Genomic DNA, 20,857 nt, shown 5'->3' on the forward strand with positions numbered 1-20,857 from the left:
TGTGCATGCATTTTCACATTACAAATACATTTCCCTGCTAAGTCAAACAGGGTCACATCAGCTGAAATTTAAGTTGGAATATTATAAATGCAAAAGGATGATATTATAATTCAATTGTAAATGAATGCAGTATCTTATTGTGGAGCCTGTTTAAGAAATAGTGAAAGGATATTATATTATATTATATGGGTCATTATTACGTGGTAAAACATGGAAAACAGGTTACCTTTTAGCCCAAAATACAAAACAAAAAAACAGCATTAATTACAGTAAACAAAGTAAATAAATAAAATAAAAAAACACATTAAACAGCGTTAATTAAAGGCAGTACAACAAATCTTACCATGATGTATGCAAACAGTTTAATTTTAAATATTGTTTGTTACATAGTATAGTAATGAGAACAACATTTTGCAGATCATTTTGGGGATACTTTTTTTTGTGTTGTTATAAAAATGGCAGTAAAGTAAAACTTTACTTTTTATGTAATTTGCAGAAAACAGTGTTCAAAATAATAAAATAAAATGAAAAATAAATGAGCGAGAGAGAGAGAGAGAGAGAGAGCGAGAGAGAGAGAGAAACTCTATGTCTCTAGTCCTATATTTGAATATATTTCTGCTTTAATTGTATCCTGAACAGCGCGACATTATGAACCTGAAATAATCATACAGCTTGTAGAGTTTTGGACTGAAGTGGAGTTGAGGGTTGAAAATATTATCCATCAGAAAGCTTGTTTTGAACGTGAATAAAAACATGACATTTTGTTTTTAAATTTTTTTGTAGAAACTTTATTGACACCAAATATTTATTAGCTAACTAAGCAAATAAACACCAGGAAGCCATGAAGTGCACTGAAATGACACTGGAAGCCAAACTATGTTATCGTTATTTGCATCACATCCTTGCTTTATCCAAAGATAGCAACAGGTACTTGTCAGGTTTTTGTGACACTGAATATCACTTGTAAGTTTCCCCATGTTGTGTAGTTACTAAACGTTGCACCATCTTACTCTCATTCACTAATAATGAGAGCAAGTGTGTCAGTGCAGGTGTGACTGTAGCCTAGTGTTGGCGTAGTGCAGCTCCAGCGCTCTCCTGCCCTTGAACATCTCTGGGGGGCAGAGGGTGCAGGAGGAATGGGAATACGCTAGAAATCTAGGTGCTTGTTGCCCGTGGCAGTGGTGCCACATCCTGCTGCCAGTTCTGTTTTACTCACTCGACTCACCGTCTCTGACAGGTCTGGAGGCAAATGCAGTCTCTGAAAGAGAGAGAAAGAGCATGTAAGAGGAAGGCTGAAAGAATAATGTGAAGGGCAAGTGATAAAGCTACAAATGCAAAACAAACAGGCACACTGGTATAGTGATGGTATCGGATGGTAATACCATGGTATTTTGGCGTAAACCATAATACTGTCCGATTACTATATTCAAGCAGCTAAGATGATGCTCACTAAAGCTGCATTTATTTGATCAAAAATACAGTAAAAAGAGGACATTTGTGAGATAGTATTACAATTTAAATCTATTTGAATTTATTTTTAAAACAATTTATTTCTGATGTAAAGCTGAATTTTCAGCATCATTACTGCAGTCTTCAGTGTCACATGATCCTTCAGAAATCATTCTAATATGCTGACTTGCTGCTCAAGCAACATTTCTTATTATTGTCAATGTTAAAAACAGTTGTGTTGCTTAATATTTTTGAGGAAACTGTGATACATTTTTTTTCTTTGATGAACAGGAAGTCCAAAGAGCAGATTTATTTGCAACAGAAATAGCTAATAGTTAGCATGTTGCCAACTAATAGTGCAATTATCTAATAAACACAAAAATACAAAGCACAAACAAAAATTGGGTATATTTCAATGAATTCTGCAATTTCTCTGGAAGCTATATATATATATATATATATATATAGACAGATAGACAGATAGATAGATAGATAGATAGATAGATATAGGTATCGGTGTATATACTGTATATATATATATATATATATATATATACATGCCACGCCGCACTGATGCAGTAATTCATGCAAAAGGAGCCCCTACCAAGTATTGAGTACATGTACAGTAAATGAACATACTTTCCAGAAGGCCAACAATTCACTAAAAATGTTTTTTTTATTGGTCTTATGAAGTATTCTAATTTGTTGAGATAGTGAATTGGTGGGTTTTTGTGAAATGTGAGCCAAAATCATCACAATTAAAAGAACCAAAGACTTAAACTACTTCAGTCTGTGTGCACTGAATTTATTTAATACACGAGTTTCACAATTTGAGTTGAATTACTGAAATAAATGAACTTTTCCACGACATTCTAATTTATTGAGATGCACCTGTATATATAAGATGAAAAATAGAAACAGAAAAACAAATGAAAATTGGAAATGTTGTCTTGGAAGTAATAAAATTTCTAAAATAAAAATAAGATTAAATGGACATGCTGAAAAATTTACAAAATCACATAAAAAAAATGACTAAAACTTACTCTAAAATTAAATTGAAAACCAAAACTAAAGTGAATTCTAAATATTAATAAATACTATAAAATTATAAACGGCAAATAATACTAAAATAACACTGATCTAGATGGGCAGCTAAGATTTTAGAACAGAGCTACAGTTGTTACCATCAGTTAGTATTATAGTTTCATATTCTTGCATTAATTTAACTTTTGTACCACAGACAGCATCTGTATATTGCTGAATAAAACAAACTGAACCTTTACAATCTGCGATCAGTTTAAATGAATAAGTGCAGTGCTCACGAACGCATTTAGCCAGAGATGCCTGTTTCAGCTTCTTTGCTCCACACTGAAGACCTGTAGACTTAAGACAGGTGAGAAAACATCCTAGCCCGTGTTTGCAGACAGACCAAACAGAGTGTGTGAACACAAATCGAGTTAGACGCTTGGTCATGCACCTTAAATGGTCCGAGAAGTGTAACTGTTAGTGCGCCGCTAAAAACCCTTGAGGGAGGCTTGAGCTTTTTGGCGGTTCAGGAGAAAGGTTTGTGCATAGAGCTACGGCTTGGAGGAGAGTCATTAGAATCAAGCGTTTTATTACGGTAACTTGGCCCCACATGGGCACAATCTCTGACAAGGCAATGGGCTATGCCAAAAGCTTGTGCTAAAGAGGCTAATGAGGGAGCTCAGTGCAAGGTACACACACACACACACACACACACACACACACACACACATAGTGTTAAGAGTAGTCAAGTGTATGATTAAATACACTTCTGTACAGCAAATCAGTTGCCACAAGCTAAACATACCTGCAACTGCAGCCTTGATTCAGGTGACCTTATTCCTCAAGTTGATGTTTATCTCCTACCAACAATGGGCTTCTAAAGCTCCTATTGTTTGTTGAACAGCAGGCGAGTCATGTTCCTAAAAAAGTAGGCTGGCGGAAGCTCAGGACAATCTGTAATTTCCCTGAGCCTCTTCCACACGCCTTTAAGAGCTTCAGATCCTTTTCCCCCGAAGCCCTCAAGGCTACCATGCATCCCAACCTGGAGACACCCAGGATCAAAATGTTAAGCTTATCTGGAGGAACCCTGAAGAACATGAGAAGGGATCTACAGATCTGATAATGCTGGAACTTAAAGGGATAATGAAAATGCCCAAAATGAAAATTCTGTCATTATTTACTCACCATCATGTCATTTCAAAACTTTTTCAAATGTTTTTGTAATTTTTGGAGCTTAACGGATGTGGTCACGGTCATTTTATCTAAAAGAGCTACACAAAGATTCTTAAAAAAATTTTTTTTTGGGGTTCCACTGAAAAGAAGTAGCATTATATTTGTACTGTACTGTAAAAAATGACGAAAAAAATGATGCATTTAACGGTAAAAGGCTGTAAAAATGCTACAGTAAAAACCTGTTAAATGGTTAACGGTAAATTCCCCTACTATATACGGTGAAAAACTGTATTGGACATTACATGTAATTTTACGGTAGTATACCGTTTTTGGAAGTGGAAAAAGACCATATAATTTACAGTGAATAACCGTAAATTGACATTCCCAGAATTCCCTGTGTTGCATTTCAAATTTGATGTTTTCTTGTTGAACTAACTATGTTTCTTAGTTTTTTTTCTCGTCAGTTTTGTATATTAGGGTTGTGTGTTACCCCTGATGTTGTTAAATGAATGTTTATTGCATTATTTCAGTTTCATGTGTGTTACCATGATGGTGTTTGGTGTTTGTGTGAATGACACTGTGCACCTTCTATATATGTTATCATTTAAAAGCTGCTTGTGATGGGCTTTAGTTCATCATGTGAGTTTCTCATCACCACCTGCATTTGGTGGTTATCAGTGTATTACAAAGGTGCAAAACAGATTTCAGTACTTCAGTAGGTTGGTATATTAACATAAGTTAATAAAATTACGCTATTTAACTGTAAATTTAAGTTAAAACGTAAAACCTAAAAACATTTTTTTTTTTTTTTTTTTAACGTAAATTTTAAATTTTTTTTACAGTGATAACAACATGAGGATGAGTATGACATTATTTACTTTTTTGGTTGAATCTTTTCTTTAAAAGATGGAGTTTCCAAGTGAAAAACTGACCATGTTATCAGGGAGAAGGATTATTTCTTTGCAGTTTTCCAAAAAAGCTTCTTTCTTTTTTTTGTGGATTTAAATAAAATAATAATACAATTATAATATTAAAAGTAAATAAAATATATGTAGAATATTTATTATATTTTTAAAAAGGCTAAATATGTGAACAAAAGAAAACACTTTGACTTGGCGCTAATAATATAATATAATATAATAAGAAATATTTATACTATTTAAATGAAATATTATAATATTTAAAAAGTGGCTAAATATTTATTACTCTATTGCTTCCACAAGAAAAACTGGGCCTCAATCACTACTTTGCTAAGCATACTGATCTCGTAAAGGATGCAACATTCCCTCATCTGGAAGTCACTGAGGTGTAATTAAAAAAAAGAAAACATACCAATTTGACTTGGCTCCTCAAAGCCCATTACTGCATACAACTTGAAATATCAAACATGCTACTCTCAGCCAGGCTCAAGGCAGGCCAGACCAATCTATACTAGATAGCGTGACTAAGAAGACTTCAACATGACACAATACTTGATCACACAATGTCCTACTGTATGAGGGAATGCAGGAACTGTGCTCCCATAATGTATTTGGTATAGATTAAGTCTTAGTAAATAGCTAGAGTTCATTTCTGCACCATTTACATCACAAAATGGAATTGCAAAAATTATAAAGACTGTTTTCAAACACATTTTCCAAAAAATTGCAACTGTCTTCCACTGGTCGGACAAACAGAAAAGGCCACCTCAAACTCATTGGTTGAGTCAATGCTGCAGTTTTGGGATGTTTAAACAAACAAAACCATAACGGCTTCTTTATAGTTGCATATAAAACTGGGATAGGGGAAGATGACACCCTTATAACATAACAGAAAAGACAACAAACTGAGTCCACAGAAACCTCTAGGATCATTAAAGGGATGAGTGGATTATTAAGAGGCAATCATTGTCATGAAGTGCTTTATGCAAACAGCAACAACAATTTCTGCCAGCAACTCACTTGAACAAAATCAGTTTAAAACACTTGAAGTGATTTACAAGAGGCTCTCAAGAGAAACCTTAAGAGTGGCTTTCCTTAAGAGGGTTACAAATAACACTCCACGCTGAACAAAACCTCACACTGATAATAGCTACAAAGCCCTCCAGCTACTTCTCGTTGGTTGCAGTGGCACTTGTGAAGAATCACCACAAATCTCACCGGAGATTGTGTTTCAAGACACTTTGGGATCAGAGGAGTTTGGATTGAAGTAACAGACTTTCTATGTAGTGAATACAGGTTAAGATGTAACACAAAAGTAGCCCAACTTACCTGAATTCACTTAGCCTAACTCAAAAAGCATAAACCAAAACGTAATGTTTAACCCAATATATTAACTTAATATATTCACATGGCAGCCTCTGATCAAACAATGAGATTCTTTTAAAGTTCAGACAACAAAAAATCTGTAATACATAATGAAATAATATGTAAATCTTGAAAAAATAAAAATAAAACAACAAAAACTTAATCAGGTTATCACCAATGTGGTATAGAATTAAGTAGTTACAGATCAGTTAACAACTGAACATCATTAATATTATTTGGTTCTGATATTTTTAAATGGAACCGGTTGGGAATAATAACCGGCTCTAACCTTCAGGGTTTTCTGTATCAGCATGTCTTCATTTTTCACCAAGTTTTGCATTTAATAACCAAAATGTTAAATGAAGCATAGAAGCACAAACCATAGTTTAAACTTGTTCAAAATACCATGCAATAACACTCTACATGTCTAGAAACCTTTTTGTTTGACAAACAAGCACATATTGTCCAGAGCAAATACTCCTCACGTTTAAACCGCTGATGCTGATAAACTTCTATGTTTAAGGGCAACATGAGAAGTTACTGAAGACCAGCTTAGTGTAATTGGAACCAACATTATCTGTTATTTTCCTCTTTCACACTGATCACAATGACAAGTAATATGATTCTACGTAGACCACCACCCCACTCTCTGGTGTTTCCTTCATCTCCTGAAAGTCTAGCATTATGTTTTTACCTATCATCAATACATTAAGAGCAACCCAGGAAATAGCCATTATTTGATTCTTAAAGAAGCAACACTGTTCATACAAAAAGTCAGTTTTAGGGAAACTAAAGATTCCAATTGGCTTATTTTAACATTTACCAATGCCTTCTTTAAGTGTCCCAAACAATCAAATACAATGGCGGTGACTCAAGAAGAGGTCAAAAATGCTTACTCTCATGTCCGACTTTTATGTTTATGGAGATTCTTGTGAGGTGACCTATATACAATTATAGTGTATAATTTATATAACTTATATATTTAATTTATAATTTATATATTTCATCAGATGATTCCAACCCTGAAACAACATACAGAACTACCAAATGTTGCTATAAGTTTGATTGCATCATATAATAATTGCTGTTAATAGTGTTCATCGTCTGTTTTATTACGTCTTAAATTGATTTTTCCGTACATTTCTGCCATATGTACATTAACTGACAGTCACCACTGATAAGCTACCACTAAATATTGTAGAAACTTAATTTGCTGTAAAGTTGCTTTGCACCGATTTGTATCGTGAAAAGCGTTATACAAGTAAACTTGAAAACAACTAATTGAATTGAATATATATTATATAACAGCCCTGCATACCTGATTTGATGATGCTGAATTCAAAAATATAAATATAATATATAAATAATAATAATAAAAAAAATCTCACATATAGTTTTTTATACAAAATAAGAATGACATTATATATATGCCAGCTTTTAATGCACTTATCAAAATAAAGTCAACTGTCAAGTAAACTTGAAAACAACTAATTGAATTGAATATATATTATATAACAGCCCTGCATACCTGATTTGATGATGCTGAATTCAAAAATATAAAATATAAATAATAATAATAAAAAAAATCTCACATATAGTTTTTTATACAAAATAAGAATGACATTATATATATGCCAGCTTTTAATGCACTTATCAAAATAAAGTCAACTGTCAAAAGTTTTGGGTTTTCATGACAAAAAGAAGTAATCAAAATTCAAAATTGAACTTACAAATCAGGATTAGGCATAAAATAAATGCCTTCTTTGAGCAAATAGTTGTAATCTGGCTAAGAGAAATGTACAAATCATGCTGTGGCAGTTTTATTTTTTAGTGAATAATAATGAATGAATAATACAAGACTTCACCTTACAAATGGTTGTTTAAAGCAAGAATGCTATGAAATGTGTGATGTGCTAGAGCAAAACTAACATTATTTTTGGAATCAAAATTTTATAGAAAAAAAATACTGGATTTCATTTAGCAAATAATAATATTAAAATAATATAATGTAATGTACACTGAAAATAAAAAAGTTTCATTCATCCAATTAAAAAATTTAGGGTAATTATTCACATCTATATTTTTTAACTTGAGCCAATGAAAAATAAATAACTTGCCCTAAGGGCAAATATGAGGAGTTAATTTGCAAAAACCGACAACTCCATTTTTATTTTTATTTTCAGAAATCACACTTTTTTTTTTATTGCGCATTCCAAGTAATATCAATCAAACTGCAGTTGGGTTGTTTTGATTAAGTAATAATAACTTAAACAAATACAGGTAATTTACAAAATTAAAGTTCATTGAAAGTATTTTTTTTTTTACATATTAAAAGTTTGTTTTATAGCAAAAGCAGATAACTCCACATTTCATGTTTTAGAGTAAAAAAAAAAAAAAAAAAGTTTTCCGTGAAAATGTTTCAGCTTTTATTTTCCTTTTTCGCCCTGAAGAATATATCACAGGTTCATCAAGTTTGTCGAAATGATCCATCCTCAATCACTTTTGGTCAGCTTTGACGAAACTCCTCTCAGCTAGCACGTCTTTTCAAAGTGAAAGTGGCCTTGTCACCTGACCTGAATACAGCGCGCTGATTCGCTAAAATGGATTTATCGGTTTCTGTTCAAAAACAGCAAGGGCGCTTATCGGCTTCTGCAGTTAAATGTGAACTCGCGATGCCTTGAAAGTGGACAAAACCGGCTTTTTTTGACAAAACGTGTTTAGGGTTCAGATCGTGCTATATGTGGAGAATAATGCACTGCAATCAGTTCATTTTTTTTTTTAAGTGACGTTTATCGGTTTTTGCAAATTAACTCTTCATATATAAACATTAATAAATGTGTATTTATTCATACAAACTTCCCAGCAAAGTCTTCCAATTGTGATTTCTGCATGGTGGGTTTTTTAATTAACCATGTTTAAACAAGTACCATGACTTCGTGCTCTTAAATACAGCTTTGTTTCTCAATATGCAATTTGGGGTACTATATAAAATCAGAACCATTGGACATGAAATAATGTGAAGTAATAACTTCTGGCATTAGCCCTAGAATTATCACAATTTTCTTTTTCATTTGCTTCTTTCTGCACGTTATTCAAAATCCAATGCAAGTGACAAGCACCCAAGGACATGCAAAAGTAACCAAGATAACAAAAAACCCAACTGTGTACCATAATCAGTATCGTTCTCATTGCATCCCACCCTCTGGTCAGCTGTGTCCATTGTGCTGTAAGACTTAAGGCCGCTGACTGCAGAGGTCAAGAACCTAGGGGGAGTTTTCACTCCTCTCTGCTTGTTCGGATTTGGAGAGGTGCCATACGAATGGACCCTGAGTGCTGTCGGATGGGTGTTGGGTGTATGTTGGGGGCTTAAGGCGCTTGCGGAATATGAATGCAGAGGCGGGTGCCCTCAAGCTACTCTGGGGTGCAAAAGGCACAGAGGACAAACACGTGTAAGTGCTGCTTTCATATACGATTGGCTGAGCTGAGAAATGAAGGCAGTATATGATATGACACGAGAAACACCACCTCTGCTTCTGCTAGCTTCTCAAAATGCTTGTTTTAACCCTTGTGTGGAGAGTAACAAACATTTTACATACAAGTGGCAGTAATCTGTGTGTTAGCACTGATGAACTGCTAAGCCACTGTCCTACATCAATCTGAATGTATCCTTATATACATATATAGCAAAAAGTGACTATAAAACATGATGCTTGTGTATCCAAAATGTTTTTGGTGTTTATATAAATGTAAATGACTAATAAAATAAGAAAACAGCAACTGAATACTTACTGCAAATCTTTTTCTCACTCAAAATCAACATGCATTATTGTTTAAAAGTTTGGGGTTGGAAAGATTTTTTTTCAATGTTTTTGAAAGAAGTCTTGATTTGATCTTTCACTGATTTGATCTAAAATGGAGTAAAATTGTGAAATATTATTACAATGTAAAATACATGCTTTCTATTGTATAACATTCTAAACTGTATTTTATTCCTTTGATGGCAAAGCTGAATTTTCAGCATCATGACTCCAGTCTTCAGTGTCACATGGTCCTTCAGAAATCATTTTAATGTGCTGATTTGGTACTCAAGAAACATTTTTATTTTTTATTTAACTTATCAGTGTAAAAAAAGAGAGAAAAATACTTTTTTGTGGAAACATCATACATTTTTTCAGTATTCTTTGATTAATAGAAAGTTTAAAACAACAGCATAGCATTTATTTGAAATAAAAATCTACACATTATAAATATCTTTACTGTCACTTTTAATCAAATTAATACTTTCTGAATAAAAATATTAATTTCTTTAAAAAAATCGTACTGACTCCAAAGTATGGTTTAAAGGCTAACAACCACAGGTTAAAGTAACTAAATTAATTTTAATTCAGTATATAACAATTGTTTATTTGTGGGTTTTGTTGCCAAATGGGAAGTCGACTTAAGGCTGTATTACATTTAGGACTTTTACCATCTGAAAAGAATGGGCCAAGTACACTTGAGATTCAGATTTGAGTCATCGTTTATAATAAACTACCATCTTAGTCTGCTCTAATATATCAAACAGATGGAATCAAAGTCTGATGGTAAGAAATTGTACATATCACATAATTCTACATGATATTTGACAACTCCAATTGTGCAAAATATGCAGACGGGACTTGAAGGGCCACAGAAATACTAAAATCAGGCTAGAAAAAGGCTGAAATCGGTGTAATATAATCCAGCCCTAATGTTCATCCCATCACCTTACGGTTTCCTCTGCAATTTTACATTGAAAAGAGCAACACGAAAGGACCCTGTATAATTTTGTTGACCTTTTTGACCTTTCTTGCTCATTGAGGACTGGAGGCACTTTGAGCGATCAGTGATAAACTCCTCAAAAGGGACCACAAACAAATACAATCTGAAGGCCTTCCGGTCTGTGCTCCACTTGTCCAACAAAACCCAGCCCCTGTTCTCCTCCTCCTGCCCACCTCCCCCCAAACCAGAAGTGGGGTTCAAACACAGTTTAAACACATTACGTGCAGCAGCGGCGAGGTCGGCCATGGTTACGGTGTCGTTTCTCTCTGTGGACCTGACCAGTTGGTTTAGTGGTGGAGTCCACTGGCTCAAACTCCCCCCCCCCCACCAATGTCTAGCAGAACACAAAAAAAGAAACTCTGTCTGATGCAACTACAAATGGAGGTGTGGGACTCAATCCTTCAACCCAATAAGAGCAACCCACAAGCTTAAGGGAAGTGTGCGTGAGAGTGTGTGCATTTGTGTGTGTGACAGCGAGCTAAAGGCTTCTGCTGTTAGCCATCGCTGCTCTTTATGCGTGTGCAGCACCGTGAGGAAGGAGCTAATGAGCCAGCAGGTATTTTCAGCTATCAAGACGACATGGGAGGAGAAACGCTAGCGAGAGAAGAAAAAAAGAGAAGGTAGGGAGAGAGAGGAAAAGTATAATGGCAGATAAAGACGGGGTTTTGTATGGACGACTTGCCTTTCGCAAGGCTGCAGATCAAACTGAGACAAAAGGAGAACTGGGTGTATGAGAGAAACTTGGACACAGAGAGAGGGAAAAAGTGGGCGAAAGAGAGTCTAAGAGTGTGTTTAAGTGCTTCTCAGTGTGTTAATGAATTGGGGTGTAATCCATCACAGGTTGTAACTCTTCACAAGAAAGAGTCCCTTTAACTAAAGGACAGCACTTGTGGGGACAAAGGCCGGCATAGTGTGGACTTCATACTGCAGAGCTGAAAAGGTGTTGCCCTTAGTAACCCCATACCATTGAACCATAACCTGCACTTTAGCAGTCACAAGTCTGACCTTAACCAACAACACCAAGCTGACTAGAATGACAACTTTAGGCCAACTATTGTTAAAATTCAAGTTTATTTTGCGGCTTAGAATAAATTACATGTTACTCAGAGACTGACATGTTTGGCTTGTCAAAAATGTTATATTTAGCTGTCGCAAATTTGTTGACTTTTGAGAAAGAGAGAGAGAAAGAGAGTGGTTTTGATGCATAAAAGTGTTTTTATTGTCTTACAAATAAAACATAATTTCTTTAAACCCATGAAAATGCATATCCTGTTGTGTATAATAGTGAAAAATCACTTTTTAGTGAATATAATAGTGAAAAATCACATTGTTCCATTATTACCACTTTTTGATATATACATACATGCATTCATATATACGCACACACACATATATATATACAGTGGATATAAAAAGTCTACACACCCTTGTTAAATTGCCAGGTTTCTGTGATGTAAATAAAATTAGACCAAGATAAATAATTTCAGACCTTTTCCCACCTTTAATGTAAACTATAACCTGTACAACTCAATTAAAAAACAAACTGAAATCTTTTAGGAAAGGAGGAGTAAAAATATAAAACTAAAATAATGTGGTTTCATAAGTGTGCACACCCTTAAACTAATACTTTGTTGAAGCACCTTTTGATTTTATTACACCACTCAGTCATTTTGTGTATGAATCTATCAGCATGGCACATCTTGACTTAGCAATATTTGCCCACTCTTCTTTGCACAAATGCTCCTAATCTGTCAGATTGCGAGAGCATCTCCTGTGCACAGCCCTCTTCAGATCACCCCACAGATTTTCAATTGGATTCAGGTCTGGGCTCTGGCCGGGCCATTCCAAAACTTCAATCTTCTTCTGGTGAAGCAATTCTTTTGTTGATTTGGATGTATGCTTTGGGTTGTTGTTGTGCTGAAAGATAAAGTTCCTCTTCATCTTCAGCTGTCTAGAAGCCTGAAGGTTTTGTGCCAATATTGACTGGTATTTGGAACTGTTCATAATTCCCTCCACCTTGACTAAGGTCCCAGTTCCAGCTGAAGAAAAACATCCCAAAGCATGATGCTGCCACCACCATGCTTCACTGTGGGTATGGTGTTCCTTTGGTGATGTGCAGTGTTGTTTTTTCGCAAAGCATACCTTTTAGAAATATGACCAAGAAGTTCAACCTTGGTTTCATCAGACCATAACACATTTTCCCACATGCTTTTTGGGAAACTTAAAATGTGTTTTTGCTAAATGGTGTAATAACACCCGATGTACTTGCTACATTGTTAGAAGAATGGCATCTACGCTAATATTAGTCTGTTTCTTTCTTATTCCGAGGTCACCGTAGCCACCAGATCCAGTCTGTATCCAGATCAGATGGTCACTGCAGTCACCCGGATCCAGTACGTATTCAGACCAGATGGTGGATCAGCACCTAGAAAGGACCTCCACAGTCCTGAAAGACAGCGGAGACCAGGACAACTAGATGAGCCCCAGATACAGATCCCCTGTAAAGACCTGGTCTCAGACGACCACCGGGACAAGACCACAGGAACCAGATGAGTCCTCTGCACAATGTGACATTGCTGCAGCCTGGAATTGAACTGCTGGTTTCGTCTGGTCAGAGGAGAACTGGCCCCCCGACTGAGCCTGCTTTCTCTCAAGGTTTTTTCTCCATTCTGTCACCGATGGAGATTTGGTTCCTTGCCGCTGTCGCCTCTGGCTTGCTTAGTTGGGGACACTTCATTTCCAGCGATATCGTTGACTTGATTGCAAAGATACTATTTAAACTGAACTGAGCTGGATGATGACATCACCAAATTCAATGATGAACTGCCTTTAACTGAAAAATTTGTGTTTACTATTGTCATTTTGCATTATTGACACATTATTTTCTTAATTAATGCTGTTCAGTTGCTTTGACACAATCTGTATTGTTAAAAGCGCTATATAAATAAAGGTGACTTGACTTGACTAAATTTAGCCAGGCTTAGAAGTTTTTCTTGCCACCCTACCCCATAGCCCAAACAAATGAAGTATATGGGAGATTGTTGTCACATGTATTACACAGCCAGTGCTTGCCAGAAATTCCTGCAGCTCCTTTAATGCTGCTGTAGGCCTCTTGGCAGCCTCCCTGACCAGATTCTTCTCAATTTTGGAGGGACATCCAGTGCTTGGTAATATCACTGTTGAGCCATATTTTCTCCACTTGATGATGACTGTCTTAACTGTGTTCCATGGTATATCTAATGCCTTCTTTTTCTTTTGTACCCTTCTCCTGACTGATACCTTTTAACAATGAGATCCCCCTGATGCTTTGGAAGCTCTCTGTGGACCATGGGTTTTGCTGTAAGATGCGCCTAAGAAAATGTCAGGAAAAGCTTACTAGAACAGCTAAACTTAATTTGGGTTTAATCAGAGGCACTTTAAATTATGGCAGGTGTGTACTCACTCCTATTTAGCATGAGTTTGAATGTGATTGCTTAATTCTGAACACAGCCACATCCTTAGTTCTAAGAGGGTGTGCACACTTATGCAACCACATTTTAGTTTTTTATTTTTACTCATCCTTTCCTAAAAGATTTCAGTTTGTCTTTTAATTGAGTTGTACAGGTTATAGTTTACCTTAAAGGTGTAAAAAGTTCTGAAATTCACATCTTGGTCTAATTTTTTTTACATCACAGAAACCTGGCATTTTAACAGGGGTGTGTAGACTTTTTATATCCACTTTATAAGAGATGCCACAATTCTCAATATAATACTGAACCATTCGATACATCCACGGTAAAATACGTGATTGTGAATTGCGTATTTTCAGTTTTGCGTTTAAATAATTTCCATGCGTTTATGAGGAAACACCTCCCTGCTTATAACGTGCATGTGAAAAAGCAACAACACAACATGTTCACTTGTAATGACTTGCAATGAGAGGTGTTTCTAAACCTGTTGTCCAACAAAAGAGAACATCATAACATGTTGTTACTCCACAACACCTTCAGTCAAATGTTTGAAATAACTTCCTTTAGAGATCTGATGTGGCTTCTTCACAGAATGTGACAGAAAATATATTATATAATGTAATAAAGGCTATGTCGATTAGCAATGGATTTTAAGTATACAAAATTTTTATGAAAATACCCAAGATGGCTAGAAGAACACAGATAAACTATATATTGTCGCAGTTGAGTGTTTATTGTCTTCATGTTTCATCATTCAAAACAACTTTTTTTATTCAGTCACAGTGAGAGCTGGATGCCTTTGTCCATATTAGGGATTTCCTGGAACATCAGGAGCTCTATTACTTCTATGATGCATATGTGGAGTTTCTACACGAGGGCACCCTCTAGCATGGAGTCCAGTATAAATGAAACAGACATTACATGCGTTTCATAAGTGCTCATAACAGCCAATTCATCCTATTTTGGGTATTTGGGTAATTGGAAAAATAGTACCTCCATCAAAACAAATTTTAAATAGACCTATAATAATTCATGTCTTTCTCCAGTGTACAGAAGTTTACAGGAGTTTTTTGTTGTTAATTTGTTTAAAAAAAAAAACATTTTAAATTGCAAAAAAAACACTCTGATGTGCCAAGCATCAGAATCGAAAACCGTGGTATCTATTGAACATGAATAAATTAATTGAATATTGTTGCATCCCTACTATATATATATATATATATATATATAAAGAATGGGCAGGTTTAGAGTAAGGGGACAGAAAATACAGTTTGTAGAGTATAAAAAGCATAATGTGTGGAATATTATGTATGGATATATATTTTTATGCATTAATATATATATACACAGTATCTCTCTCTCTCTCTCGTCTCTTCTGTTTTCCATTTTAGGACAAGATTCAGGATTTTTAGGATTCTAGAAAGGTCATAAGAACAGCATTTATTTAAAATATTAAATACCAATGTCTATGAATGTCTTTTATAATAGTTTTGACCAACTAAATGCATCCTCACTGAATTAAAGTTCCAAAGTTCCAATTTCTTTCCAAAAAATGTTCTATCCATCCATCCATGTCAAAATATGTTATTCTAAATACAGCTGCATGTATATAAGACTCGAGTGGATAATGCAAATTTGTAATTGTGAGAGATCTGAAGGTCACTGAAGGACAGAGAGGGGAGAGACAACAACACTCCAGCAACTCCTCTCCTGTCACAACAGGTTTAGCCCAGCAGACAAAGAGAAACAACAGCACCGTACCTCTGTTACACTATATACACACCATTCACATCTGCTGGAAGAGAAAGCCTACTCTAAAAGACTGAAGTAAAAATCTACCTCTGGACACTTGAGGTATGATGAAAAACAGAATCAAAATAATTTTTTATTTTTTTTTATTTTTCAGAATCAGTCATTTTCAATCAATGTTTCCAGTAAAAACAACAAAACATCCTTAAACAAGGTGAATTTACAAAAATTACTTTGTAATCAAATTTACAACCCCTTACTATAATTACTATGCCAACTGATGTTTTGAAAAGGTATGAGGAAGACACTGTCCATTGAGAAATGTCTGTCCATTCATCCTATAAATAACTTGCCAATAACTGTCTATAGTTTAAATTCCCGGAGAATTCAGCTTGGTTGTGCTAGAAAAAGCGCAATAATGCTTGTGTGCAGTTCTGTTACAATAACTACATCAAAATTACAACAACTACAGAGAGGACTGGTAACCAACTGGCCACTTTTTCAGATAGCAAACTTTCGCTGATATGAAGAAACAGCAGGGAAAGGAAGAGTGTGAGTGAGAATGAGAGAAAGAGGTAGAGAGAGACGCGCGGGTGCTTGGCTACAGTTTGTGCTGTGCAATTGAATTTCACACAATATGAGGCAGCAAATGACATGTAAATCATGAACAGCGTCGGGCTTGCTTTTCCACAACAGAGTTAAATACCGGAGGTGTTAGAGAAATCATACGGCCACTCCGAAGGACCAGGCAAGAGAACAGCAGGGGTGCAGAGGGCTCCGAGACACAGAAAGGTCTTCCTCGAGCTCCACTGAACAGCCAATCTGGCACACACACACACACACAAACGGTTGCTTCAGACTCTGTGCCACCACAATGAGGACGAGGCCTGTAATTGTGTTTGTCCACCTGGGTATAAAATAAGCATTCTGGCAATGAGATGCTGGCTTGCTGTGCTGCTGAGTCCTGCGCGGAGGGGAGCAGCCATGAGTGGATACACTTCATTACCCCCAAGATTCTCCCTCCAATTACCCCTAAATAAATACACACAGCCTACTGGCAACAACAATGACATATAGCCCAAAAAGAGAATGAAAGGAGAGCGTATCCAACGCAATTCGTATGCATATATGAGTGTTGCTGGATAATGACCAGGGACAAAGAGAGATACGCACACATAGAAATAATATCAGACGCGATCTACATATTTTAAAGATAAAGAGGGTCAGTGTAAAGAGACTGCAGAGAAAATGCAAAAGATACTATAGATCTATTGATGCATTGCATTGGGTAATATGATGGGTAATTTTTAATTGCACTAAAGGAAAATTGCATTTCTTTGCATGTAGCAGAACAGGTGGACATGCAGATAAACGGGCAGACAGAGATTTATAGACAGACAGCTAGATAGGTAGACAGATAGATTTAGAGACAGACAGACTTACAGATGCAGAGAGACAGACAGACAGATAGATGGATAGATAGATAGATACAAACACATTGAAAAAGACAGATATTTTAGAGATATATAAGGCCCTATGATTTTCACGATGTGGAAAACACAGACAGAATTGTGCAATCCAGTCATAAAAATTGAATTTACTGTATAACACGGAATGTCATGGAATTTGTCAAATTTTGAATGAATAAATCAAAAGTAGGTCAATTCACTTAAATCAAATGGCGATATGGACTAGTGTCTGTAAATATCAAACCGCAAAAAGACTACTTAAATATGAATTCTGCATGCTCTGTGTGTCTCTGTGTGAATGAGTGGCGCAGACGCGCAGTTTCACCTAAGTGCACGTGACACTCGCAATGTTTTTTAGCTTCTGCCTTCTCACTAAGTGAGGACATGAATACATAACAACATCTCCAGAACTGCTCTGAGAGTCACTTCATGAGCATCTGACCGCTTCATTTGAGAAAAACTACCGTCATATCATATACCCACACAAACAAAACTCTTCACAGCAACCTGTCAAAATAAAAGTTTGGTTTAACTTGAAGAAATTGTGACAGAAATATATTACTATTGTACAGTAGAAGGTGCATCCTACTACTACTAATACAATTATTATTAAAGCTTTATTTTAATTACAAATTTTCTTCCATGCTTTAATTTGAACAGTAAACCACTTTGTTTGCCAAAAGAAAAAGAAAAATTAAAAAATGAAAAAAGTAAAGGGTTTTTAATTTTCATTTGATTAAAAGATAAATTAAATGATCATCTTATACATCATTTGATTATGAGAAAAATTAAAGTACATAACACACAATTTCTGGAAAAACACACTAAACATTACATAGGGCCCTATTATTGTTAAAAAAGTTTTATTATTAAAATGTGATCCATAAAAATTGAAAAATAAAAATGAAAAACACAGAATTTGGGGAGTAAATAAATAACTAAATACAGATTTTGAGAAAAAAATAAAATGCCTAAAAACTTGATTTTTGTTAAACTTTTAATACATTGCTGTTATCTTGTAAACGCTTCATGATTTCAATTAATTAGACATGCTTTTTGATTGATACAATTTAATTCAACCATTAAAACCAGAAAAATGTAACCGCGAAAATGGAATTTGGAAAAAAATAAAACGGGTTTCATAGGGCCCTACATATAAATAGACTGAAAGTTCAACAGACTAACAGATTATATCAAACCGCAAAAAGACTACTTAAATATGAATTCTGCATGCTCTGTGTGTCTCTGTGTGAATGAGTGGCGCAGACGCGCAGTTTCACCTAAGTGCACGTGACACTCGCAATGTTTTTTAGCTTCTGCCTTCTCACTAAGTGAGGACATGAATACATAACAACATCTCCAGAACTGCTCTGAGAGTCACTTCATGAGCATCTGACCGCTTCATTTGAGAAAAACTACCGTCATATCATATACCCACACAAACAAAACTCTTCACAGCAACCTGTCAAAATAAAAGTTTGGTTTAACTTGAAGAAATTGTGACAGAAATATATTACTATTGTACAGTAGAAGGTGCATCCTACTACTACTAATACAATTATTATTAAAGCTTTATTTTAATTACAAATTTTCTTCCATGCTTTAATTTGAACAGTAAACCACTTTGTTTGCCAAAAGAAAAAGAAAAATTAAAAAATGAAAAAAGTAAAGGGTTTTTAATTTTCATTTGATTAAAAGATAAATTAAATGATCATCTTATACATCATTTGATTATGAGAAAAATTAAAGTACATAACACACAATTTCTGGAAAAACACACTAAACATTACATAGGGCCCTATTATTGTTAAAAAAGTTTTATTATTAAAATGTGATCCATAAAAATTGAAAAATAAAAATGAAAAACACAGAATTTGGGGAGTAAATAAATAACTAAATACAGATTTTGAGAAAAAAATAAAATGCCTAAAAACTTGATTTTTGTTAAACTTTTAATACATTGCTGTTATCTTGTAAACGCTTCATGATTTCAATTAATTAGACATGCTTTTTGATTGATACAATTTAATTCAACCATTAAAACCAGAAAAATGTAACCGCGAAAATGGAATTTGGAAAAAAATAAAACGGGTTTCATAGGGCCCTACATATAAATAGACTGAAAGTTCAACAGACTAACAGATTTACAGACATAGGTATAGATAGATAGATGTGGGGCAGAAGGGCGTTTATCTATCAGTGATCTAAATCATAATCATCATAAGGCTGGAGCACATGAGCACCTGCCAAAAGGCTGTTCCCACATCACCAGTTTTTAAGTCCTGCTCAGCAAGACACCAATCACACTCACAGGAGCATGAATGAACACGGCCATTCACAAAGCAGGAGGCGTGCGTTCGCTCATGGCCAAGCTAATGATTTTGATGAGAAAGGCAGTTGAAAACGCATCCTGTGCAGCTGAGTGGCGTTGACAGATGTGAACTGACACCAAAAATGAAACGGGCTCGTCAAAATTCCTGTATGGTTGGGAACTAATTGGAAACCATCACAGGTATTACATGAGAGGTGGGGGTTTTAATATGCATCCAGTGCATTGTCAGAATTCTGCCATGCTAGAAGAAACACCTTTCAAAAGAATCCCTGCACACCTGTACACAAACACCACCTTGGCTCTGGGCATACAGTTAGTATTTGTCATGCCATTCGATCTGTCGTTCCCACGGAGGGAGGAGGGAGGAGGGAGGGAGACGCATATTTTCACCAGCTTACAAATGGGCTTTCGTCTCAGGGAACAAAGTGACACTAGGTTCCTGAGAGAGAGTAGGACACCTAAATCAAGAATGGCAGCTATGAACAGTGGCATCTTTACCTGTTGCTCAGGACAACATTGCGTGTAAACATTTCACAAGATCAGTGCATACAATTAGTGACATTAACGATTAACGTCAATGCATGCATAGATGAGTTTTATTATAAGAGACAGGAACATATACTTAAATGCATTCTACAAAACACACCACACTGCTCTCAGGTCTAATAAATATCTATTGATATATTCTTACATATACAGTATCGTTCAAAAGTTTGGGGTCAGTAAGATTTATTTATTTATTTTAAATATACATACAGTGGGTACGGAAAGTATTCAGACCCCCTTAAATTTTTCACTCTTTGTTATATTGCAGCCATTTGCTAAAATCATTTAAGTTAATTTTTTTTCCTCATTAATGTACACACAGCACCCCATATTGACAGAAAAACACAGAATTGTTGACATTTTTGCAGATTTATTAAAAAAGAAAAACTGAAATAACACATGGTCCTAAGTATTCAGACCCTTTGCTCAGTATTTAGTAGAGCAGCAAAGACTTATACAATATTAAAACAGATTTCCAGCATTTCAAATAAATGCTGTTCTTTGAACTTTCTATTCAAAGAAAAAAAAAAGTATCATGGTTTCAACAAAAAACATTAATCAGCATAGTGTTTTCTTATT

General features: G+C 35.2%; 1 protein-coding gene across 1 annotated transcript in view; it reads right to left on the minus strand.

The window, feature by feature from the left end:
- Window positions 1-816: 816 nt before the first annotated feature.
- elp4 (elongator acetyltransferase complex subunit 4) overlaps window positions 817-20,857 on the minus strand; it is a 72,156-nt gene continuing 52,115 nt past the window's right edge. The window contains 1 exon segment of the mRNA XM_016284921.1: window positions 817-1,258. Within this exon segment, the coding sequence (XP_016140407.1) occupies window positions 1,148-1,258 (111 nt within the window). The 3' untranslated portion in view covers window positions 817-1,147.

This window comes from Sinocyclocheilus grahami, unplaced genomic scaffold (assembly GCF_001515645.1).
Source record: "Sinocyclocheilus grahami isolate Dianchi unplaced genomic scaffold, SAMN03320097.WGS_v1.1 scaffold190.1, whole genome shotgun sequence".
Classification (NCBI taxonomy): Eukaryota; Metazoa; Chordata; class Actinopteri; order Cypriniformes; family Cyprinidae; genus Sinocyclocheilus; species Sinocyclocheilus grahami.